Consider the following 26143-nt stretch of genomic DNA (forward strand, 5'->3'; position numbering starts at 1 on the left):
AGCGATTCTGTTGGTGTGGTCATATCGCAGGGTTGACTGAAGAGGGGTCCGATGTGAGATCCAGTCCTGGGACTCCCTGACCTGATTCAGCTGATACAAGTTGTATTTTGGTTTCAAGTTATAACTGGGCAGATTTTCCATCAAACTTCATAACAATAATTAAGAGAAGATGCAGTTTTAATTTAGGATCAAAGTAATCCAAAACTATAAATCAGTCATGTACAATTAAAGCAGGGAGTCAACAGAGAGATGGTATAAAATAGTGGTTTTACATAATTAAAAATTCAAGACTTGGATTTATAACTGAATATTTAATGTACAATATAAACATAAAAGATCTGAATATATACATATAGTTTATGATTAAACAAATGTTTCTAATGTATATATTTAAATGTTATACAAGGAATTAATGTTGTTTTGAGCCCTTTATGTCTTTGACAGACTCTGAATGTCTCTTTAGTTCATTAAGAGCTCTTATGGAAATAAATCCCATAACTGAATAAGACACAGCTGCTGTGATTGAGACGGAAAGATCTTCATATTTAGAAGGATTACATTAACTTAACTTGATTGTTCATATCCATTGCAGTAGAAGTTTGAACCTGTAACTAAGGCGTGTGTGTCCATCATGGGACAGGTGTAGTTTCTTTAAGGCTTTAACCAGCTGTGGAGGGGTTTTTTGTTTCCAGCTCTGTCGCCTTCCTGTTCCTGAGGCATCAGGTGACCGGGACACTGCAGCGAAAAGAAAGTCTCCCCTCCGAGGTCAACTGTTGCTTGTTTGACGGACAGCCTGCTAGAAACCTGCTGCTGAGGGAAAACACAGCGCGTGCGCGCGTCGCTGTGCGTGCGTGTAGTTGTGTGTGGGTGAGAGAGAGAGAGAGAGAGAGAGAGAGAGAGCGAGAGAGAGAGAGAGAGAGAGAGAGCGAGAGAGAGAGTTGTCTGGACAGACGCAGTAGCAGACGTGCCCGCTCCCGTCTCTCTCTCTCTCTCCCCTCTCTCACACACTCTCGGGAGCAGCGCTTTGACGCACCACGCTCAGTTGGATTATAGTATTGCGCGCTGGTCTTTCACGGGGCTTTTCTTCCTCCCTCACGCTGCAAAGACCCCTTGCCACTGACCAGCAATCGATACGTGATCGGGATCAATATTTCTCCTCCACGGTGACCTCTACGGAGCCTTTTGGGAGAACCGAGCGCCGCCGCTGCTCCCTCTCCGGACGCGTGTTGAGAATTAATAACCCCAGACAGCCTCACCTGGAGTGTGAGCACTAAAGTGTTTGTAAGAGTGTTTTCCTGGGATCACATCAAGGATCGAGGTGTCTAACTGAGTGCGTGCGTGAGCTGAAGCCAGCCCAACACAAAACACGCCGGGGGATTTGGGCACCGCATGCCGGGGACATGTGGAAGTTTGCGCCGCTGTAGCGCAGCCAGAGAGCCGGTCCACCGCCTCATCGAGCTCCCCTCTCCCTGCCCGGGGGGGAGCAACATTACCACTTCACAGCCTTAACACACCGAAACCCCTCTGAGAACACCCAAATGTAAAATCAGAGCGAGAAATTTCTCAAAGATAGGTCTGCGGAGGGAGGACAAGGCGAAGGAGCACGGCGTCCCGTTGTTGTTGAGAGTTTGGTGAGCTCTTTCGGGGATTTCAGGGCTTTAATCTTTGACGTCCCTGATAGATTTACTTTATTTTTTTGTGGGTTTCATTTTGGCCCCCATATTGCCGCAGTGATGGTGGGAGCCGTGAGCCCCGTTATCCGCTGCTCGGTGTCTGCACCGGGGCTGCTGCTGGCTGTTCTGGCCCTGGTCCTGTCCAGCGGAGCGGACGGACAGCCCTGCCCGACACAGTGCTCCTGCACCGGGACCACAGTGGATTGTCACGGCCAAGGGCTCCGCAGCGTGCCCAGGAATATACCCCGCAACGCGGAGAGACTGTAAGTACCAAAGGAGGGGAGGGAGGGGGGGGATCTTCAACAGTTTAATATGCGCACAGCAATTCCCAACATGTGGGCACAGTTAAGAGGGAAAATCCCGGAATATGTTCGATTTGTGCTGAACAAGTGTCTGTGCACTGCCTGCTGTTCAAATCGAAGATTTAAATCTAATTCCCCTGAGGAGGTTTAAAGAGTTTATGTCCTTACTTTCCTTGCTTTAAAAACCTAGATTTGTTATCGCAAACAATCACTGATGATCCAATGACAGTCTTTAACTAAGAGTCTGTGTTAGACTTGATTATTCTGGTTATTAAACTGAGTATTGAAGTCTTTTTCTCTCCCTATAGGGACTAACCTACATGGTTTTTTTGCGCAGGGCTCGAGTCCATTTGGACAACATGTCAGAAACTCCACCTTTATCTGTAAATGCTGCAAAATGCAGCTCATCTTTGTTTTTTTTTAATGTTACTGAAATGTAAATTGTTCTTCACAAAAATGATCTTCTTCTTGCTGTAATTAAAGAGTGGGGATTGTTTTGTGCACGCGGAGCTGAAGTTGGGGGGGCTCTGCATGCTGTGGTTGTGTTGGTGGTTTCGCACTGTTGCATTAGCACAGCCTCCGTAGACCACATCGGTTTGTCTGGAGACCAGCAAGTTAATCAAAAACGGATTTGGACAAGTGGGCTTTTCACTTAAACAGGCCACATTTTATGAGTCGCAGACCCGCATGGTGAAATGAAAATGTGCCACAGATCAGATGACACATTTGCGTCTGTCACAGCATCAAGTTTAAACACAAGAAAATAGGAACCCTCTCTGCTCACCTGTTTCCTCCTTGTTTTCACATAAATCTCTTCTAGGCTACAGATAATCTTTATTTGCTCCATTTTCTCTGCAGGGATCTGAACGCAAACAACCTCACCAAAATCACCAAGGCGGATTTTGCAGGACTGCGACATCTGCGAGTGTTGTAAGTGGCTTTTTAAATCTATTTCCTTTCCCCCCCTTTTTGCTTTGCAGAGGCAGAAGCACACAATCTCCACTTTACGCCTCTGACAAGCAACAGCCTTCAATTTCTACAACTTTTGCCCGAAACACCAACAACACGCTGGTTTAACTGTTTCCTGCTCCGTCGTGCGTCGTGCCGCATGCAGCACTGCGTCTGCAGTCGTGGGAAGCTGGCGTTTTCTGTCAGCCCCTGTGTGTGTGTGTGTGTGTGTGTGTGTTTGTCTGCGCAGACTAGAAGCGGCACCTGTTAATGCTGTCGCGTTAATCTGCCAGTGGAAGTGTCAGGAGGGGCTTATTTTAACCAGCGGGCACACAGGGAAAGAGATAGCGGTCATTAGGTGTAACCGCGGAGGGAGGAATGCAGCTGGAAGGGAGGGAGGGTGCAAGGAGAGGAAAGGAAACAGTCAAGTAGGAACAGGTTTTTTTTTTTTTTTTAAACCTGGGATGGATCCAGGTTAAGTGTGGCACATGGGTTGCATACTCCTATTGTGTGTGTGTGTGTTGGGGGGGGGTGTAACTGTGTGTGCCATTCAACTGCTAAAAGTGAATGGCAGGGAATACACATTGTTGGAATTCCTCCAGAGATTATGTCCTTAATTGAATGTGTGTGTGTGTGTGTGTTCACATCTACCTGCATGCAGTTACACAATCTTAAATGTTTGGACTTCATCTAAAGCTGCATCAATAAGTCCATTAGTTAGTCAAAAAAAAAGTGAGTTATGGGTCAGTTCCTGTTACTGAATGTGTCTTCAGCCTAAAGAGAATAACGGATGGGTAAATCAATGTTTGATACGAGCGCGTTGCTTCTTTCTAAAGACACTTGGCTTCTTTGTGTTGTAATCAATACATGCACCAAGCGTGAAGTCAATGACACGGCTGCTTGTAAAGACGATGATGAGGACAGGAAGCAGACACTCTAACTGATGGAGATCACTGTTTGCTTTTCTCAGCTACTTATTTTTATTCAGCTCTCTCTGGTTTTAAGGTTTTTCATTGACTTCCAGATATTTTATTATTTTTTACTTTTTCTATTTTCCTCACATCGTATTCCTGCCTTATTTCTTTTAGCACTTTTTCATAATTTTATCCTCCGTGAAGCACTTTTGGCTGCATGCTTTTTTTTTTTTAATCTATGACAGGTGCTCAAACCAAAATGTAGCAGAGTTTCTTTATATGAATAAAACGTTGGACCATGGTGCCACCTTTCATCCAAATGCTACCAAATGTGTCACGCTTACCCAAACATCATATCTACAAATATGGCTGCGATAACTCACAGCAATCCGGAGATTTAACTTTCTCTATGACGAGGCCTCGCTGTAACATGTCAGCCAACATTTCCAAAACTTTATGAAATATGAAACGTGCTTCAAACTACATGTTAATGTCTTTATCCGGGGAATGTTTTATACCAACATTTGGAAGAGATGAAGAGTTGGGACCCCAATTTTGAATTTTGAGGCGACGAAGAAATTATGAATTTGGTTTCCTAGACTTGCAGTTAAAGTGTTTATGGCTCATCATGGGTCCTGCAATAGACCTGCCAATGGGATGACCTCTGAATGAATGGCAGCTGATAAAATGGACCGACATGCATTGATGTTGGTTTTTGTTTATTTAGTGTTTTTGAGGTTAGAGGCTTCCAGATCACTTTTCTGACTTTGATAGATTAAGAAGCTAACGAGGTAAAGACAGCGCGTTATGAAAAGCCCTGTTTCAGCACACAGGCATGTTCTGTCTTATAATGCGTGTTGTCCATGCGGCAGAGACAAAGTTGTGTTGGTGTGTGTGTGTGTGTGTGTGTGTGTGAGAGGCTTGGTCAGCACAGTGCTCCTGTGGGAGTCGTGCCAGTGTAAGTGAATGAGTAGTCACAGCTATGTGGTTAGATGGAGGGTAAATTGGATGATAGATGAGCCGCTGTTCGACTGATGGGCCCGTTTTAAAGTCAATTCTGGGACTCCATCGACCCGCCGCTGATTGCCCCCCCCCCCCCCCCCCCCCCTCTCTCTCTCTGCTGTTTGAGCGTTATATCACTTTCATCTGCACCAATCTGTTTTATTTCTTTCTACTTTCACACCCTCTGCCATCTTTTGCTCCATCTCTCAAATGTCTCATCTCTCTCGGCGCCTCTCTAACTCTCTGTCCCATTCACCTTCACCTTCAACCCCCCCCCCCCCTTCACTTCCTCTTATTTGATGCCCCTTCCAGCCATCTCTGTCCCTTTCTCTGGCTTCTAACGGCGTCGTCACACAAATTGCGCTGTCAGCTCTCACACTGTGTTTCTCTATCATTCCTTTTTTTTTTTCTCTCTCTGTCTTTATTGTCTCATTCTCTCCTGATGCTCCTCCTCCAGGCAGCTAATGGAGAACAAAATCACCACCATTGAGAGAGGAGCCTTCCAGGACCTGAAGGAGCTGGAGAGACTGTGAGTGAACGTTTTATAACTCAAGCTGCTGCTGTGCTTTTTTTTTTTTCTGTGTGTGTCTGCTGGGGATTCCTATATTTGTTTCAGGACCTTAAAATACATAAATATTCATGTTGACCTAGTTGGCAAACAGACAGGAAGATCGGCAACAAATGAAAGGTCAAGCTCAAATGTCACGCAGGTTCGCCTGGTCAAACCTTATCTAAAACGACGGATCCTTTCAGATCTGTGTGAGATGGGGTTAATGAGGTCTCGGTCTGTTGGAGCTCATAGATTTCCGGCTGGTTACTTTGCGCCCGTGTTACGCCCAGCAATGTGTTGCACATGGACGTGGTACAGTGGGGCGCAGACATCGGGCCTCGGGGGGGGGGGGAGACGGGGGGGAAGAGAGTGGCGACGTGTGACGATGAAACATGGACGTTTTTCTCAGTGATGTCACACGTTGGTTTCTGAGGAAGTGTTGAAGTCACCGTACTGGAAATGCTATCTCAACCTAACTTCTGATCACATTAGAGAAGGGCAAAGAGGTCGAGCTGGCAAACAGCGGCGACGCACCGCCTTCGAGTCAACTCTGCCACAACCCCAATTATGCACATTATTATTATAGTTAGTTATTATGCTAACTCTGAGGCTTAATTATAAATGTAACCACATGTTACAGCCTGGTTAAAAAAAACTGATTTTCTTTCAATAACTGATTTCTTCATTGGTTAAAACTGTACCTGTTTCTTTCTGCTATAAAAATGGGTCTAAATGGCCATATTGCAGCCTGCCTCAAGTGGACACTCAAAGAACTGCAGGTTTTTTTGGGGGGGGTTTTTTGCACATTGCAACACTGGAGTTCCTCTCAGAGATGAATCTAGGACTAATGTTTTGGATCGCAAGTGTTTTTATTTTACGACATCTTTGAAACGACCAGTGGCTCTCTTAGAGTTTGCCAACAAGGTTCGAAATGTTGAGCCTCTCAAGGCTTTTTGAGATAAGATGCAACACATGTTTAATCCGCATCAAACTGTCCAGAAACCTACAAAATCCATAAATGTTTAACCTGAATGTGATGACATGCGGCTGCCTGTGTCTCGGTCCGAGAGGAAAATCTGGAGAATGCGTCACATGGCAGCGGCTGAGCAACAGCCTGAGGTTGTTACGGCGTTGGCCTGGAATCACTGGCATTCAGCATCCGACCCTGAGGCAGTTATGGTATAATTAAGTCTTGGTTGTGTGTGTGAGAGACAGAAGGGAGATGTGGACCTCTGACTGACTGCTCATACGTCCATTGTGTCGACTGTCAACTCTGCTTGATGTGTGAATGGCCCATATAGACGCTGGAATTCAGCTAAATGTGCTTTTTTTTTCATTTTCATTAAAGACGTATCAAACACACACCTGACGAACCTGCTCACACACAGAGATGCACAACCAACTCACAGTGAATTGAATAGAAGAAGGAAAACTTTCCTAAAGTGCCACTTTGGATCAATTCTTTCGGGGAATAAAAGGACATACCGTGATTCCTTCCACTGCTCTTGTCTCTGCTGTGTTTTTTTTCCTCCGCTCTCTGCTGCATTGTGGCTTCTTTTTATTGACTGAGAGAGAAACTCTATAAAAGAGGAATCTGCTCTTGTATTTTAATGCAGCCAACGCTTGGTTCTGTCCGGCTAAGTAGATCCGGGAATTCCATCTGACACACGGAGAGTGCAGTTTGATAGTGATTACTCTCTGCACAAAGAGAGAGGTTCTGTTCTTATTGTGATCCAGTGAAGTCTGTGCCGGCTCACTTTGTGTATCGACGCTGAAGGAAACAAACGTCCTTGACAGCAGCTCGCTTTCTGACACAACGTGGCTGTTTTCTGTTGTCCTCACGCCGATTTTCAACTGTATTTCGGCGTCTTCAGCGTGGCATGTTCACAAACACAAAGATGGAGTCAGTCATCAATGCCCCCCTGCCGCTGCCGGACAAAGGCACGTCTCCAGACTCTGGAGTCTGGGGGCTCGTTTCAAAGGCCTCCATCCTCCTGGGGGCTGGAGGGGGCCTGCTGCCCAGAGGAGAGGGCCCTAAGCCGGGCTGAGTGATCCACAGTGACTGCCCCCCACAGGAGGGGAAAACCGTTCCCCTTCTCATGGCTTTTTTTTTTTTTGCGACATGCCCTTCAGGGCTGGGCAGGGTGGGGTCAGGTGTGGGGCAGTTGCTGGGGGGGGTTACTGAGGAGGGGTTTTTGGAGGTGTGGAGGAGATCGGCATGTCATAACACACACGTGCACACACACACACACACACACACACACACACAGATAAACACACCCTTCGCTAAGGATACAGTCATGCATGCGCATTAACTCACGCAAGGCTGCTCCGTCAGTCCTGGTTCTATCTTCATTTTACCCCCCTCTCCTCGACGCCCGCTCACACCTTCTGCCTCCCTTCCATTCAGTCTTTAACCTCATGTTTTTCCCTCTGTACCCACCCATCTCGTTCTCTCCCTCTCTCTCTCTCTCTCTCTCTCTCTATTGTCCCGGGCGTATAGGAATGTCATACATTCTTCACTCTCTCCCCGTGGAGGCAGAATAGTAAAAAAAGAGAGAAGAGGAGATCCTGATCCTCTTATCCTCCCCTCACATCTGACTCTCTTTACAGCCCCTGTCCAGCTCACAGAGTGTGAGATCGAGGGCGATAACAGCCACAGATATGCAGAGAGAGAGAGAAACAAAACAGTAATTACAGGCGCTGAGGCGATGATTTCCAGAGAGCAGCGGTGGGATAAAGCCTCCCATAATTAGCCTGTAATTGAGTGATCACATTGTCAAAGAGAATTCTAACAGGGCAGAATAACAGTCGGACTGATTACAGGTAGGGAGATTGTCTATCAGCTGTGAGTGCAGAGGCAGATAATTAAACTTCAAGCTAAGTGATTCTGCTGTGGACAGTCTGAATAGCTGAAGATAATTGCGGCGGTGATCCCACCTGGCTGGATGTGGATTTCAAAGAAAAGCACTGGATTAGCGCTAAATGATTAGCTCTACGGCCTCTGAGTGATAACATTGTTCTCGCTGATCATTTCAGGGCAAAGTTTGAAAGTTTTTTGGTCTTTTTTTCGTCTGTGTGTGTGTGTGGCCGTTTTTTATTGAGCAGCAGAGCTTGAAATTGTCTGCACTGTGCAGACACACACACACACACACACACACACAGAAAGCCATTTCCACAACAGCAGCTCTGTCTGAATGTAACTCGTGATGGATTTTCCTGCCTCCCTGTCTGCCTGCCTGCTTGTCTGTGCAGCAGCGGTTGACATTTGTTATATTTGTTGGTAAACAGCAGCAAGAAGGAGAACTGCTCAAAAGTTCAGGGAAAGGTTTCCTAAAAGTGTGGACTGTGTGTGGGGATGTTTGGTGATGGGAGAAAGGATTGCAAGCATCTGGTGAGCAGACAGGATTCTTGCCTGGCCGAGGTTTAAGGGCTGATGAGTTGTCTCTGACTGAGCAGACGCACACGGAGAAGTTTACAGACTAAACTCTTCCTGGTTCCTACGTGCACTTCACAGCTGGAGAGGTTCCCTTTCAGGACGGGGGGGGAGAGGGGGGGCTTTATGTAAATGCAGCGTGTGTGACGTATTCACATCATCAACAGAAGAGCAATAATGAACATGCGTGTGAACACACAGTGAACAGAGCGTGCAGGTGGTGATCCGTCGCAGGAAGTAAACGTCACCGACGCCTCCTGTTTGCTCGTGGTTAATTTTCGTTGCGTATGTGTATCTATAAAGATTTGGCACTCTGGACGCTTCTGTGTGTGTGTGTGTGTGTGTGTGTGTGTGTGTGTGTGTGTGTGTGTGTGGGCCTTTAGCATCTGTTTATGACTGCGGGGATTATCGCCCGGCTGCAGTGTGACATTAGCTCGTTGGAGAGACTCTCACACCTCAGACTGCTGGCTGCTCCGTCTCCAGTCGTCCACCAGCCAAACTCTGACGTGACTTTAATGTGACTCGACTGTGGAAGTGTTTCAGAACATTCCTCCAGGTCCAAACCGCTAAACCACCATCCGGCGACTTCACAATTTCAGGCCCGAGGATGTCAGTACTTTTTTTGAAAGGGACTCTTTACGCTGCACTGAAGAAAAAAAGTAATTTGAGTCATTTAAAAGTGGAGCTGAGGGCGGATTTGTCAGGTCACAAATAACGAAGCAAAAAACATTTGTCAGATTCCCGGCATGTGGTTTCCTGCTGCTCTGAGCGAGACTTAACCAGAACCTGACAAGTCAAGTTCTGCCCACGTGTTAGCGTGATCGGAGCAAAGCGGTAGGACACGCCCACTCTGACAGAGCTGGCCGATTGGAGGAAAGTGGGCATGTGGGAAGGTCTTAAAGAGACAGAGGCTGAAACGAGCTGTTTCAGGCTGAAAGGAGGGATTTTGACACCATGTATCAGATACATAATGAGGTGTTTGAGTTGAACATCCCACTACGCTACTCAATACATGTTCCAGACTCACGTCATTAATGAGGAAAAAGTAAAAGTAAGAGTTTAAATTTCTATCTTGTCCTTTACGGATGTACACGGAGAGTAAAAACAGAATCTAAAAATATGAAACGTTTCAGAGAGGAGAAATTGTTTTTTTTGTTTTTCAAATCTGCGAGTGGAATCAAGTTTGATTCAGTTTCCGACTATGTGTCCATCACGTTTTTGTCGTTTGGTTTTTAGCACTTACTCAAAGTCAAGCTGCTGAGGAGGGACCTTATCTGACTCGGAGCTCCTCAGCTGCATCATTCTCAGACTTTTTTTTTTTTTTTTTAACATAAATTCTGTTTTTGACGTCCCTCAAGGAAGAGAAAACGAGCCGTGTGTATCGGCAGAAAATGAAATGAGACGAGACTCGTTCAGAAGCGTTTCTGATCCCCAAATGAGCTTTATCTGTGGAGTAACACGTTCACGTTGATGATGAGCGATTAGACAGCTCCTCACTTTATTGGCAAAATGCATTTAAAAGCACCTGAGAGGAGGCAGACTGCTTTTGGTCCTGACTTTACTCTCCTAGTCTGACAGCATCGCACCTATTTAAAGAAGATGAGCTCATCGCCCCTCTCTGTCCTCCTTCCTCCTCCCCACCTCCAACCACCAGCCTCTGCACTCGCCCAGGGGAGGTCTAGCCCACTAACGGGTGCTCACGGCTGGGCGGGACCTGCAGGAGGAGCGGGCCCCTCCGAGGCACCACGTGGGGCTCTTAGCCGACAGAGCCGGCGCTAACGGAAGAGGAGTGAATAATTTAGAAACATCATTTCTGCGGGACGTTAAATATTTAAGCGGCCTCTGATGTAACGGGGGGGGGGGAGTGTGAATGTGTGCGAGCGCGGTCATTTTTTGGCGCTCCGGTGGGTGCAGGACGGACACAGAGGGGGTGACGTAATGAGAGGAGAGACCGCTGCGAGTTATAGTGAAGCAGACGGACGTGACAGATGAGGCGTTAGAGGAAAAAGTCATTGAGAGACTTGAGGAGGAAGTTTTGAAAAAGGAATTAGTAACACTCGTCTTTCAGACAAACGATGGAGGAGTTTGAGTTTTATCTCTTTGAACTTATTCTTGTTTTGTGCCTGCTCTTACATTTAATGCTGCTAACTGGTTAGGATGATAAACATTATTTCAAGACACTAAGGTGGCAGCAGTCGCTCAGTCCGTAGAGATTTGGGTTGGGACCCGGATGGGTTGCCTGTTTAACGCCCTGCGTGCTGCACTAATACACGCGTGTAGCTCGGGCCTATGCGTGTGGGAAGCGGGTTGGGAGTTCCACAGCTGTGGGCCTCGACTCGGTTCCCCTTTTTGCGACCAGTCCAGTATTCAGAACCGATGGTAGGCCCTGCTGCATAAATGCATGGATGAGCTTTTTTTTTTTATGTCAACATGGAGAAAAGGAAAATGTTCTTATTCGGGTTTGTTGTCTCAGTTGAGCGACGCAGGACCGCCTCACTTTGCAGAAATCGATGGGGCAGTGGGAGAGCGGCGATCGAAGTGCTGGAAAGGAGCCGCAGGTTGAACCCGTCCATTCGGAGTACGATGGCCTCCATGCATGTGGTGCAACATGGTTGACGAGACATGAGACAAATACACTCTCTAAGAGTTGAGATACTGCAGCGCGCTCTTTCACTTTCTTCCCCTCTTTTAGTTTTTTATTTGCAGCCAGCACAGCATCCGTCGCTTGGCCTGTCAGTGTGTGTGTGTGTGTGTGTGTGTGTCAGGGTTAAACTGTTTCAGCAGCCTGTCTCTCATTGTGTCACTCAGCTGCCTCTCACACACACACACACACACACACACACACACACACACACACACACACACACAGGCACACAAACCTCTTCAATCCACTCAACCAGGGTTAAATGATCGCACCCAGATTATTAAACTCAGCCGAGTTCTCTCAACTCCTCTGTGTGTGTGTGTGTGTGTGTGTGTGTGTGTGTGTGTGTGTGTGTGTGTGATGACGGGTTGTTGTGAGTTCTTCCCCTGTGAGGGCCTTGTTTACTCTATGGGGTCCTTTTCACACATTCGGTAGTCCAGCCAGACTGCCTGTTTGTTTTTCCCACATCATCTCCTCTCCTCCGCCTTTGTGGTAAAAAAAAAAAAAAAGCTCCCCCTCTCCTCTCTCCCCTTCATCTCATCTGAACCCCCCCCCCCCTCCCCCCTCCCCCTCTTGCCTTCCCATCATCCCTCTAGAGTCCACTGTTTGTCTGGCAGCCATATTGTACCCCTTAAATCAGAGCGAACACGGACTCTGTGTGTTTTTGTGAGTCCAGAAAGTGTCTCCATCAATCTGCGTATCCTTTCATACTTCCTCCGACTGCACAGACTCACGTTACAATAAAAATACCTTCACATGATGCGATATGATTAACAGCATCCAGGAATGTCACTTTATAAAGCTAATTATACGCACATGTAACCGCTGCACCCACACTGTCTGGAAGGAGGCTCGGTCGAGTTTATTCCCTAATTTATGCTGTGTTTTTCCAGGCGCCTGAATCGGAATAATCTGGCTGTCTTCCCTGAGCTGCTTTTCCTGGGAACGACGAAACTCTACAGACTGTAAGTCCTGTTTTTATTTCTATGTTTTTTTTTCTTTCTTGCCGCCCTTCACCATCACTCACCTTCTCCGCATTGTGAACTTAAATATTGTTCGTTTTCTTGTGTGTGTGTTTTTGGAGCACTTCAAAAAGAGAGTGAGCTCATTTAGATGGACTGGTGTGTGTGTGTGTGTGTGTGTGTGTGTGTGTGTGTGTGTGTGTGTGTGTGTGTTCCCAACCCAAAAAAAGCTTGTACAGGATATTAACTACGACTTAAAATGACACGGTGAAATATGTTACAGACGTTTGAAAGGAAGAAACGTCTGGTCGTCTCGGTGATGCAGCCGTGCTGTTTTCCTTGGATGGAAGAGTGAGAGAACAGATTTTTACACGGCCCTCTACATAGACGCCAGTTCAGTAGCTAATGGAGATTAGCACTCCAACAGCTGCTGCCCACTGGGAGAGGTGTGTGTGTGTGTGTGTTCATGTGTGTGTGTGTGTGTGTGTGTGTGTGTGTGTGAGAGAGAGTAAAAAGTGGAGGTATAAGTCAGTGGATTGGAGAGACAGGTTTCACCTCTGAAGTGACGTTTTGTGTTTCACAGGCAGAAAATAGCTTCAGTCACAGAACATCAATGTTCCACTTTTTGCCCCCCCCTCCCCCCCACCTCCGAAAAACAAAAAAAAAACCCCACGCTGTTTGTCGTCGTCAGGCACCTTCCAGCTCCTTCGCTCTCAGGCTCCCCCGCTCGTCTGCTCTGTAAGCCGAGCCGTGGATTTCCAGCACCGAAGGGCTGGGCTGCTGCTACGCTCCTGAAGACTGTGGGAACTCGCTTCCCGTCACGGTCATTTGCGGTCCCGGGGAATAATTATGGCCGCTTGTATTTATATGCGTGGTTGAATATATTTATCCAGAACAATAATGAAACGCTCAGATGATTCAGAGAGTGCGTGAAAGTTGTTTACGTTCTGCGGGCGCTACGGTGGCTGGCTGGGCTTGACCTGTGTTGTGTGTACTGGTGTGTGCGTTTGTGTTTCTGCGTCCCTGTGTGTGTGTGTGTGTGTGTGTGTGTGTGTTGGAGTGTCTCAAGGCCGTGCAGGAGTTGGCATATTGCTCAGCGTGTGGGCCGAGGTAAAAATACAGCTGGGATGTACAGCTCTGTGCTCAGCTGTGGCAGACGAGCAGCCTCTCCTGCTCTCACACGTCTGGAGGTGAATGTGTTTAGCAGGACGATCCCACGCCGGCTGCACATCCTCGCTGAACAAGGCCCGCCTTCCCTCTTCAATCCGGAGAGCCGCTTCCACCATTAGGATTTATTTTTTTATCTCAGTTAAATCTTAAACCCACGGTGGACAAATAAAACAGAAGCTGCAGCCACAAAGCTGGACGCAGATTTCCACAGTGGGCTTTAATATGAAATCTTATACGTCCACGTCTTCTCCCCCTTACTGTGTTTTTTTATTTTTATTTTTGGAAATCCAAACAAGCAGCCATTGAGAAGCTCTCAAGTGGATCTTTTTCTCAACGTTTTTTCACTTTGAGGTCAGAAGGTATGTGCGAACTGGACCCACTCTGGTTGTTTGCAACAGTGCTGCTATAACTGAACACTTGCTCAACCTGCTATTATGAAAATGATGTTTTCACTGCGTTACGGCTTGGAAAGTGTGTGTGTGTGTGTGTGTGTGTGTGTGTGTGTGTGTGTGTGTGTTTATTTTTCAGTACTAAACCTTTTTTTTTTTTTTTTGCAGTTTTTTGAATTTCCTTTTTACAGTTTAAACAATGTAGTTTGTTTCTCCAAAAAAAAAATCAGCAATGACACACAATGAGAAGAAAGCAATACCCCCGAAAAATGGCCAAATTAAACACATGTATATCTTAAGTATCATAATATAATATATTTGCTCCACACTGTTTAATTTTCCTCCATTGTGAAGCGACTGTGGCTCAGTGGAGTCGATCGTCAGGAGTTCGATCCCCAGATCCTGCAGCAACATGTCCGATGGGTCCTTTGACAAAGATGAGACTTTTTCTTTCTTCATTTCTTTCTTCCTTTCTTTCTTTCTTTCTTTCTTTCTTTCTTTCTTTCTTTCTTTCTTTCTTTCTTTCTTTCTTTCTTTCTTTCTTTCTTCTTACTTCCTTCTGTCCTCCCTCCCTTCCTTCCTTCCTTTCTGTCTTTCTTCTTCCTTCCTTCCTTCCATCCTTCCTTCTGTCCTCCCTCCCTCCCTCCCTTCCTTCCGTCCGTCCTTCCTTCCTTCCTTCCTTCTGTCCTCCCTTCCTTCTGTCCTCCCTTCCTTCTGTCCTCCCTCCCTCCCTCCCTTCCTTCCGTCCGTCCTTCCTTCCTTCCTTCCTTCTGTCCTCCCTTCCTTCTGTCCTCCCTTCCTTCTGTCCTCCCTCCCTCCCTCCCTTCCTTCCTTCCTTCCTTCCTTCCTTCCTTCCTTCCTTCCTTCCTTCCTTCCTTCATTTCTGTCTTTCTTCCTTCCTTCCTTCCTTCCTTCCTTCCTTCCTTCCTTCTTTCCTTCTGTCCTCCCTCCCTCCCTCCCTCCCTTCCTTCCTTCCTTCCTCCCTTCCTTCCTCCCTTCCTTCCTTCCTCCCTCCCTTCCTTCCTTCCTTCCTCCCTTCCTTCCTTCCTTCCGTCCTTCCTTCCTTCCTTCCTTCCTTCCTTCCCTATCAACAAACAAATATGACAGTCTTTCTTCTCAGGCACAAACTTGTCGCTCAGAGACCAGACTTTTGACCTCGAATCACTTGTGATGTTCGGTGTATAAAAAAACAGTTTTGCATGAGACAAATTACCGTCTAGGTTACAAATAAACAGAAGCCGATGTCCGTCACGTCTCGCCGCTGATGAAGGCCGACCAGCTTAATCATTTAGACGAGAGTCGCTGCTGTGATCGGTGATTGCTTTTATATCAACCACTGTCCACGAACATCCAGCGCTCTTCATCTGAATGTGTTCCTGCACTGTGACAGATGGAGACGCACATGCGGGTTTGTCCTCCACCTGTTACTGATGACACGACGGTGACTCACACGTGTGTGAATTCTTGATTCATCGCTCACCGCAGAGTGAATTATTTATCGTCTGTTTCAGAGGGGAGTGATGAGCGAGTGGTTTCAGACACGGGTGGCGAGGTGACGTCACTCTCCGGACAAAAAAAACAAAATGATTTTTTAAACATTTATTCAACAGAAAGGAGGACACGCTAACGCAGTCTCACAAACATGATCACTTATTTGAGCTGAGCTCATTAACGCTCCTCTGAGGAGTTCTGAAATATAATAAAATAATCACTGATGCCTTTTTTTACGGCCTTTAAATGCCGACGAGGACGTCAGCTGAGCGATTGACATTTTCTCTATCATAAGAAATGTCTGAAATTGCTGCCAGGGAGCCGCTTTCAGGTGACGGCAGAGACAGAAACGAGCTACAGGTTGGATTTGAAACCAGGCCACTTGTTGGAGGACTGTAGTGACAGTACATGCTTTTAGCTTTTTCCTGCATGTGGTATTTTCCTTCCTCCCTCTCTCTCTCTCTCTGTCTCTCTCTCTCTCTCCCTCTCTCTCTCTCTCTCTCTCTCTCTCTCTCTCTCTCTCTCTCTCTCTCTCTCTGTGTCCGTCCGCCGGTCAGATATCAGATGAAAGACGGAGAGATGAAAGAGGGCCGGATGAAGGGATGGGAGGACGAGAGAATGGGTCACTGCTTCCACAGCTGATAAGTCTGCTTTCAGCCTGAGTATGACGCTAGGTTGTTTGGACAGATCTTGTGTGTGTGTGTGTGTGTGTGTGTGTGTGTGCATTTCTGGAAAATATCTCAGTGACTTAGCAACAGAGTTTCAGGTTATTTTATCATTCTGTATTAGTGTTTTGCTTTCAACTTTGGTGTGAGTGTGAGGTGAAATGAAATGTGTGTGTGTGTGTGTGTGTGTGTGTGTGAGAGAGAGAGAGAGGGAGAGATACAAAGAGAGAGAGGGGAAATTGAAGGAAAGTCTGTATCAGCCCTTCATCATCGTTCCTCTGAGAGGGAGAGTCAACATGGACGAGTTGATTGAGAGTTGAATGAGTAAACTTCAGGAGTCTTTCTCTCTCACACACACACACACACACACACACACACACACACACACACACACACACTGAACCTGGGCTAAAGTGGTTTTTGGGGGTCTGAATTAATGAGGTGATGAGGCTAGGTTTTTGCAGTGTGTGTTTATGTGTGTGTAATAGTCCCTAATCCTCTGCTAAACGCTGCCCTGATGAGGCTTTACCCGGCAGCATTGTTGCTTAGCAGCCTCCATGGTTGTGGCTTTGTCTTGTGTGAGAGCTTAACCCCCCTTACACACACACACACACACACACACACACACACATAAACTCCCTCTTTATAAAACACACACTCACACATACGTACCACCTCGGCCGAGCGGACAGGCTCCGCTCCGTGCGTCACAAGCGCAGCCTCTTCTCCCGGCGTGTCCGCAGTTCACTGTCACGGAAAAGGGGGCGGGGCCAGAAAAGAGGAAGAGAGAGGGGTCAGAGGTATAGGCTAAATGAAATTCTCTCTTTGTAAATAATGTTTTTTAATTAAGACGGAGAGCGCCGGGCGTTGCAGTTGCCCGGGCGATGACGACCTCAGGGTCTCACAGAGGTCGAAGGTGAAGAATGTTCCAGTCAAGAGATGTAAGCGGGAGGTGATTTATAGCAGCAAGCTGTGAGGGGAAGTCTCCTCCCTCTCATTTAACCAAAATCATGATTTCATTAAGATTGGAACAGCTGTTTTCCTCACAAGATTTTCATTGTAGATTGCGTAATCATCGATTGACGTATCGGGTGTTTTCACACACGCACAAAACTCCCCTCCAAACGTCCGTGTGATTCGTAAAACTCAAATCTCAAATGAGATGTTTCCCGGCTGCCCCTTCTCTTCGCCCGTTTCTCGAACTGATGAGAAGTGAGGTGGAGATTGCATTTCCAAAAAGTTGGCGTCGTCTGCACATCGTCTGGCTTCACTGCAGCTTTTTTCGGTAACCACTCGACGTCACGGAGACTCACACGCCCCTCTGTGTTTGTTTTTGTTGGCTTGATGCAAATTTGTTTCCTGCTTCGGCCACGCTGAAGAAAAGATGTCTGACGTCCCTGATGGAGGAAAAAAAAACAAAAAAAACATCAGAGTTGTTTATGAATCCTCCTGCAGCCCTCGTCCACTTCGTCCGCTTCTTTTTCTTTTCTTTTTTTTTCTTCCCGGTGCATCTTGCAAATAAAAGCTGGCAAGATTTGGTACATTGTGTTTTTTGAAACTCTCTGTTTGAATCAAGGCCACAGCGACTCCTTTCTCATGATGTTCTTCTTGTCAGGGGGAGAAAAAAAAAAAAAGCCAAGCAGGAACGAAAAACTCCTGCATCTGGTTATTCCAGTCGAAAGTTGAAGGGGATTATTAGGGTTTTGGGATGCTGCCTTTTTTAAAGAGATCCATATCTTCTGGTTGCAAAGTTTGCTGCAGTGTTTTGACTGAGAAGATGTTTGGCCACTGACTTTGTGTGCATAGGATATGCAAATATGTGCCATTATGTCTGTCTGAGGAAACGAAGTTAAGCCTCTGTAGCCTGAGGCGTCCGTATGGGCCTCTCTCTCTCTCTCTCTCTCTCTCTCGCTCTATCAAACAAACATAGACACACACTCTGGCACAAACATGCCGCTTTAGCATCCAGCAATATTTCCTGCCCCCTCCTGTTTCTCTGAATGCACTTAAACAGATATAAAAACTCTCTCACACTCGCTCACATGCACACAAGAAGAAAAAGAAGAAGAAGAAAAAAAAAAGCTCTCTCCAGATCTTTTCAGCGCTTACAAAGACAGATTGTCCGAGAAATGTTTTTCGCGACTGCTCTTGGATCACACACGTTCTCTCCAGCCAAACAGGAAGATGTGAAATAGTGTTTCTCTTTCATTTGCTGATTTGTGTGTTTTTGAGGTATTTCCGTGTTCACGTTATGAATCACCTTGAGTGTAAACCGACTGTTACAACAGTTTGTGGAGGTGTTGAGTGTCAGTGACTCACTCTCTTGCCATCGTATGAATCACATGACTGCCTATCTGAATCGCTCAAGGCCACTCATTCCTAAGAAGTGATTTGGCCGCTCACATCCCAACACAATGCTCTAATTCATCCTGCAGGGATTCAGAGAGGGTTTGCCAAAGCAGCGCTGGCATTATGGAGCGGGCATCGAGACAAAAGATTATTTTATACTTACAGAATGTAAAGATTCAAAACGCCCTGCTTGACTTTTAGCACGGCTAGAGCTAACTTGTTTCTGAACCGAGCCCAGGAAGCGTGTGTGTGTGTGTGTGTGTGTTTATTTTTGTTGCGGTCACACACCCATCTTTTGAAGCTTTTTTTTCCCCTTCTTTTTATAAAAGTGGATTTGGGGGCTTTTTTACACTTTTATTCAGAGGTTGTTCGTTCTCTTGTGACGTTTTTAGGGAGTTAAACAGACCTGTGATAAATCTCCTCGTGAAGATTAAAATGCTCCTTTTTTTTAGGTGCAAATCGTCTCGCCGTATAATCATTTCTGCGTCTGTCGCTTGTTTCCATCGCAGACTATTTTGCCGTGAGATGTTTACAATAATTTATGCACGCAGCTTTTATCTGATACAAAGAGTCTGCAAGTCTCTGTGGACTCACACACTCAAACTTCAGACGCATCACAGCTGTGCTCTGACAAACAAACATCGTCAACATGACCCCAAAAAAAAAAAGAACTTTAAATCATGAAATGTTCATTCAGTGAGACACGTTAATACTTTATATGTGCATACACATACATCTTCTTCTTTTGTACTTTGTTCCAAGTTAAGACTCTTCTTCTCTGTTTGTTTATATATGGAAATAAAACACTGATTCATGTCATGGAAACAAGTTTATTCTCATCCCATTATGTTTGGAAAATGGTTTGTTTATTGTAATGTAAATCATTTTTATATATTTAACATTTACGCTTTTTTAAGCTCCTGTGAGAAACATTTTTTTTTTACCTCTTTTCTTGATTTTGGCGCCCCCTCTGGACAAAGTGTCGCAGCTCATTCTCTTTGCAGCTTCTTGTAAACGTGTTTTCTTAAACCTCATATCTGTCACTTTTCAGCAGACGATTCTTGATCGTGATGTAACTTTACTCAGTGTTTTCAGTGCACCGAGCTTACGATCATAATTAATTGATCAATTAGTTTGACCATTGATTATTGAGTTTGTCATGCTCTGACAATAAAGAATAATTCAACCACACGTAACCATCTGATTTTTTTCATCTGGCAAAGAAGAGCAAACATCTGCCTTTAAATTCAACAGAAATCATGATTTGATAATTATTGATATTTATTTATCATGATATCCTTTTTAGTCTAATCGACCAGCCTCCCTCCTGAGAATCTTTGCAGTGGAAAATGTAGATAAAATATTTAAAGCAATCTGTCTCTCTGCCACTTAAAAATATCTCTTAGGAATAATCATTCCTCTTTCTGATGCTCTGTAATCTTTCGCTGCTCAGTGAATTTGAATTCCTACAAATCTTCTCAACTTTTTTGAAGAGTAATGCCATCAGGATGTTTTTTCCCCCCCTTGTAATCCATCATGTGTTATCGATTAATTTGGAGGCTAAACTGGGTTTGAATCTGACATCGGCTCTTTGCTGCATGTCGTCCCTCACTCTCTTCTGGTTAACAGCTGGATCCATTTAGCTGGTCATGAAACATAATAAAATCAATACTGATATCTGTAAATTACCAATAAAATCGAAAGTGACCATCAACCAGAAGATTTTAGTTTTGTATAAAATCTGAGATTCGACACAAACCTGACGTCCCTCACAGGAGCTTTGATAAGAAATATTTTCTCTACGCTTTTCAAAAAAGGAACTCCAGCCACATTTCAAAATAAAAGCTCCTTTTTCAGTCTTCATACAAATTGCTTTTTAGTAACTCTGAATTCTTGCGAGCTGGATGCAGCTCAATAGATCACCTGTCGCCCACGGTGTGTGTGTGTGTGTGTGTGTGTGTGTGTGTGTGTGTGTGTGTGTGTGTGTGAGTGTCAGAGGTCAGAGCTCGTAGGTGAAAGGTCTGGGATCATCAGTGTCGAGCGATGAGATATCCAGGATAATGGACATGCCAGAAGTGAGGGCGCTAGCTGCTCTGCCCATCAGATTACACAAGGAGTGAGAGTCATGCCTGGAAAAAAAAAGAAGAGACAGAGAGAGAGAGAGAGAGAGTGAGAGAGAGAGAGAGAGAGAGAGAGAGAGGTGTGGGGACAGACAGAGTGAATGAAGGGTATTTAAAAAAGATTAGAGATGTGTTTGCTCTCTTAAATGGTGTGTGGGGGAAAAAAAGGGCAGGGAGGAATTTACAGAGGTGAAGACAGAAACTTAACTTCATTGTGAGGTATCTGTGAGAACACGAAGGAGAGGGAGGAGAAGAAGAAGAAGAGAAAGTAAAGAAAGGTAGGAGAGCTAGAGGGGAGAGGAAAGGAAAGGAGAGGAGAGAGGTATGTCAGGTCTAACTGTAGATGGCAGGTAGCCTGAAGCCTGGAGCCAGCATGTCTGTCAGAAACAAGTGCCCAGGTGTGTGTGTGTGTGTGTGTAACCTGAGTGTGGATTATTGGAATGGGAGGGTGGGGGGGGGGGGGGGGGGGCTACATACCTATCCAACGCCAGGAAAAGCTTACCTGGAAGCAGGTAGTTATGATAGCAGCGTGTGTGTGGATATATGTGTGTGAGGTCTCTGAGATCATCAAAGCATTTCCTCATCGTGCTCGTGTGTGATTAAGGGTCACTGTGTGCGGTAAACACCCCCCCCCCATACACACACACACACACACACACACACACACACACACACACACACACACCCCAAACACAAGCAGCTAAATCATCTTCCTTCACTTCTTTTTTTAAGTCCACTTCCTCCCTCCTTCTCCTTCATGTTAGCCCTCGCTGTTTATGCTAATAACATAATGTTAGCGCCGGCGTTGCGCAGCTGAGATAACCAGCAGGACCGCCCTCTGCGGCGGTTCGTCTCCCCAGGGTCTCTGCAGGTATGGATCCAGTTGATGGATGAGTCGGCCGGGCCGGTGAGTTATGGGAGGGATTATGAAGTAATCAGGACAATTCATCATGCAACGCTCCTCTCCTCTCCTCCAATCACAGCTGACTCAGCAACATTGACCCTTTGCTTACGATGTGCATCCATGTATACAGGAGTGCGTTACGTTGTGTGTTTTGTATCATCAGGGGAGGAAGGTGGAGTTATGCTTTTGTACAAGGAAGTCCAGGCCAACACAGCAGAACAAAAAACCAGAAACAGACCACAACAAGCAGAAATGACAAAGTCGCAGCCTCCTGGTTTGTGTCGTATTTACTCGCTGACGTACGTCACTTTAGATTTAAGCGACTGATAAATAGATAGTAGCAGCGTTCAGCAGTAAGACGCTGGTCAAATTGTCCTTTATCCTGCTTTTAAAATTCTCCCAGCTAAAATTACACTCAATGAATTTGAAATGTACTGAGGGTATGTGTGCTTCAAGGTTCAAGGTTCAAAGTTCAAGGTTCAAGGTTCGAGGTTCAAGGTGTTCTTTATCGTCAATTCCAAAATTTGTCAGACATACAGTGAAATCGAAATTACGTTTAACCCCCTTATAATGAAGTAAGCAAGGTAACGTTAGATAAAATAAGGTACGGTAAAAATATGAAATAAAATGAGGTAAAATAAGATAAGTAATATTTACACTAATAAAATCTCAGATTTCAGATCGGCTACAGTCTTTTGTTGTCACGTTGGTCTTGGGACGTTACCTTCAGTGTGATGTCTAAGATATGTTGTCCGGGAACATTTAGCATAGTTAGCCAAACATCAAAGCCACCCAAGGCTAGCAGACACACATTTGCTTCAATTAGAGCAGAAATATGATTATATTTAACATATTAAGCTGCGTCTCTGAGGGATGCAGTGATTTAGAAACCCTGGAAGCCACTGAAGGAGAAAACGGTATATTAGCTGTAATCCACAGAGAAAACTCCCTTTGGCTACCAAGTGTCTGCTCTTTCAGAAACCAGAACAAAAAGTAGAAACTTTGGGCGCTCACAGAGTCTCGCCAGTCAAATGGAAAACAGAAAGGTTTCACTTTATGTCAATCAGTCAGCAGACCTAACATGGCTGTCTTTCTCTACCCTGGGTACCTCTTTCCCTCCCCTCTAATCCTCCATCTTGGCTCCGTGTCAAGCCGCCTTGTCCAGTTGCACAATATCCCTCCTCCGGGGCAGGCAACTGCATCCCCTCTCTGGCTCCATTAGTGCCACTCCACTGGCATAGTCGGCATTCTCCAGCGGGACCGTCATCGCTGGCCACTCTATTGGCACTCCTGTCACTCTCCAGCGAGCACAAAGGGAAACCTCTCGGCTCTCCCTCTCCGCCTCTCTCCTGCTCGCTTGGTCTTTTCTGCGCCCCCATATTCTTCCCCTCCTTGTCTCTCTCTCTCTCTCTCTCTCCTCGCTCCTCCATTATCTTCCTTTTCTCTCTCTCTCTCTCCAGCACCTTTTCTCTGAAGTCTTTTTTTTTTTTTTTTTTGTTGCCTACACTCCCGTACCCATCTCTATCCTCCAACACATTGGTTTTGGAGAGGCTTATGCAAGACCCTCATGCGAGGGTAGAAACCAAGAGAGGAAGCTGGGAGCTGACCAGTGATTCCTCCCAGAGATGTTCCTCACAAGTTTAGAGCCTCTCACAGTATTTCACTAAAAGCTGAGTGTGTTTGAGCTGACCACGGCGACCCAGGCTCATTAAAACGCACTATGTTTACATAATGTGAGGATCCGGGCCAGAAACAGGCCATCCACACACAATCAACCGCTGTCCCTTTAAGTGAAGTTCCTGCTTTTTTTTTTTAAATATAAAAAAAAACCCTCCTTTCACTGCGTGGATTTAAAAAAAAAAAAAAAAAAACATATTAGAGCTGAAAATAGAAGTTAAAGTTGGAGTCAGTTTAGATTAAACATGATGGATTTGAAAAGGGAAGAAGAAAGTTTGACACAGTAGCTGCAGGCTGGTGACAGATCAGCAGGTTCGTAATCACAGGTTGGTACCTGATGTGTGTGAGTGTGTGTGTGTGTGTGTGTGTGTGTGTGTGTGCGCGCGCCCTTGCAAGTGTCTAATGACAGGTTCTAAGTCTGATGTGTCATTATCCAATTACAGTTTTCTCTCATCTCTACGGTAACGCCATGCCCCCAGTAATTGGACGGCTGCTCTTAAGAACTCTGACCTCTCAGCAAGTGTCAGACGGCGAACACACACTCTCTCTCTTTCTCTTACACACACACACACACACACACACACACACACACACACACACACACTCGTGCACGCAGGATGCCATGAAGGTTGGGTAATGCTGGATAAAACAGATGCTATCTGAAAGGGTGATCAGCCAAACTATGCAAAGACAAGTTAGGACTCTAATCATATCGTATCACTCCTTCCTCCTTACACCTCGTCTGTCGTGTCCTAACAGTATCTGCTTCCTCGCTTCTCTCGCCCCGTCCTCCTTTCTCTCTCTCTCTCTCTCTCTCTCGGTCTCGCTCTCGGTCTCGCTCTCTTGACAGTTCGCGGCCTCCAAATGGGCCGAGTCGAAGCTCTCTCTCTCTGTTTCTCTCTCTCTCTCTCTTTCTCGCTCTCTCTCTCTCTCTCTCTCTCTCTCTCTCTCTCTCTGCAGTTTTTCACATAAGAACAACAAAGCACAGCATTTTCTTTTTCCCCCCAAAACTGGCCCTCTTAAATATTTCACACGCTTTAAAGGCATCATGCCCTCTCCTTCGTGTGTGTGTGTGTGTGTGTGTGTGTGTGTGTGTGTGTGTGTGTGTGTGTGTGTGTGTGTGTGTGTGTGTGGTGCCGAGCTGTACGAGGCTCAATGCAGTGGTTACAGTACGTGAAGGCGTCTGCATCGTTCAGATGACACCGACTGAAGGAACTCTGGAAAGACAAGCTGAAGCTCAGAGGACTTAAAGGAGAGAGAGCGAGGAACCTGAGGAGACGTGTGTGTGTGTGTGTGTGTGTGTGTGTGTGTGTGTGTGTGTGTGTGTGTGTGTGTGTATGTGCAGGTTTCTTCCTGCTTCAGGGACAAAGGTCAGATATTCAGAGCTCAGGGTCGCCTGCCTCCTGACATCTCATTGGTCGACAAATTTATGAGTTCAGAAGGAGGTATTTTAACAATTTGTTTTTTCAGCATTTTTTTTTTTTACCAGAACATGTTGTCCATTATTGAAGCAGTTTTTTTTCTTGCTTCTTCTTCTTCTATGAATTACATTTTTTCCCCCAAAATTTCTCATCTTAATAACTTCCTCTAAATTTCTAAAGTTTTGTATGTGTTGTATTTTCCATCGTAGCTCAATAAAAGCTGCAGCTAAATTAAATATAACACTTACATCACGATGTTCCCCTCGCTCTTTTTAATCACTTTCTTCTTTCATTGGTGCGTTTCCACGTCAGTGCGAGTCCACCGTTTGTTCTGTGAGTGTTGCTGGACGGACGCTCGCCTGTTTGTGGAGCAGCTGGTTACAAACGGGAAATTGGTCAGAATTAAAGTTAGCGTTTCATTGACGTGCTGCGGACTGTTCCAGGCAGAAAGAACAGCTCGACACTTTGGAATACACACAAGCGTGCACGCACAAACACGTTCACACACACACACTCACACACACACACACACACACACACACACAGAGGATTTTGAAAGACGGGGAGCGAGGGAATGAGCAACCTGAGGCGATGATGTCAGCCTGTTTTACGGCTCTCATAATTACACGCAGCGCTCTGGGTGGGTGGATTTTCTGTGTGTGTGTGTGTGTGTGTGTGTGTGTGTGTGTGTGTGTGTGTGTTCAACACCGCACATAGGATTCCTCTCAGAGTTGCCGTGGTGACCCTCTAGGTAACAGTTGGTGTCTCTCAGACATCTTAGAGTCTGAGGATATGGACTGTTCCTGTTGGATGGCTCTCGTACAGTAAAGGAAGCCAGCTGTGGCTCCGTGGAGAAATCAGCTCCGGCATGTTCAGAATTTAATTTAATTTATTTTGATGTAAGGATGCAAACACTTTTTTTTTTTGATGCATTTCAGCAGTGTGCAGGAGTTTGTTTTCAATGTGTTTCAATTTAAAACAAACACATGACCCGGGGTCGAAGCAGGTGTCCACATCGTTTGATTTTTACTCAGTTTATCTTTCTGACCCGACTTTCATATGAATCACAGAAAAGCTGAGACATGCAGCGTGTCCCGTCTGCTCTGAAGCTTTTAGTTGAAGAGAAAACTCAGCAAATCGAAGAGAAAAAGCTTCTGTCTTCGTTTCTTCACAGGGAGACGGATTAAGAAACCTTGACCTTTCTAAGTCTTCAATCCTGATTTGTCAAAAACGTTTTATTTTTATTTTAATGATTTGATGCAGCTTTCTGCTTCTTTCAAAAGTCATTTTGATCTTTTTCCCACCTCACCAAAACTCAAAGACAATCAGCGTTCAATAAAATGAAATCTTAGATAAAGTTGACAAAAAACGTTGAAATAAAATGAAAAAGACGAGTAATATATTAAAATGTTGAAAAAACAAAATGCAGTTATTGAAAATGCAAATTGTGCGAATGACGTGAATGTGTTTGGAAAACTTCCTGTTTAATTAGTCATCAGAAACAAAGAACAAGCACAGAACATTTT

The 26143-nt window shown here is 45.5% G+C and overlaps 1 protein-coding gene across 1 annotated transcript in view; it reads left to right on the plus strand.

Moving 5' to 3' along the window:
- slit2 (slit homolog 2) overlaps positions 1–26143 on the plus strand; it is a 110913-nt gene that overhangs the window by 31794 nt on the left and 52976 nt on the right. Inside the window, exons 2-5 of the mRNA XM_079337891.1 lie at positions 1732–1936; positions 2834–2905; positions 5297–5368; positions 12363–12434. Of these exons, the coding sequence (XP_079194017.1) occupies positions 1732–1936; positions 2834–2905; positions 5297–5368; positions 12363–12434 (421 nt within the window). The remainder of the gene's footprint in view (positions 1–1731; positions 1937–2833; positions 2906–5296; positions 5369–12362; positions 12435–26143) is intronic.

The sequence above is a fragment of the Symphodus melops genome, assembly GCF_947650265.1.
Source record: "Symphodus melops genome assembly, chromosome: 2".
Classification (NCBI taxonomy): domain Eukaryota; kingdom Metazoa; phylum Chordata; class Actinopteri; order Labriformes; family Labridae; genus Symphodus; species Symphodus melops.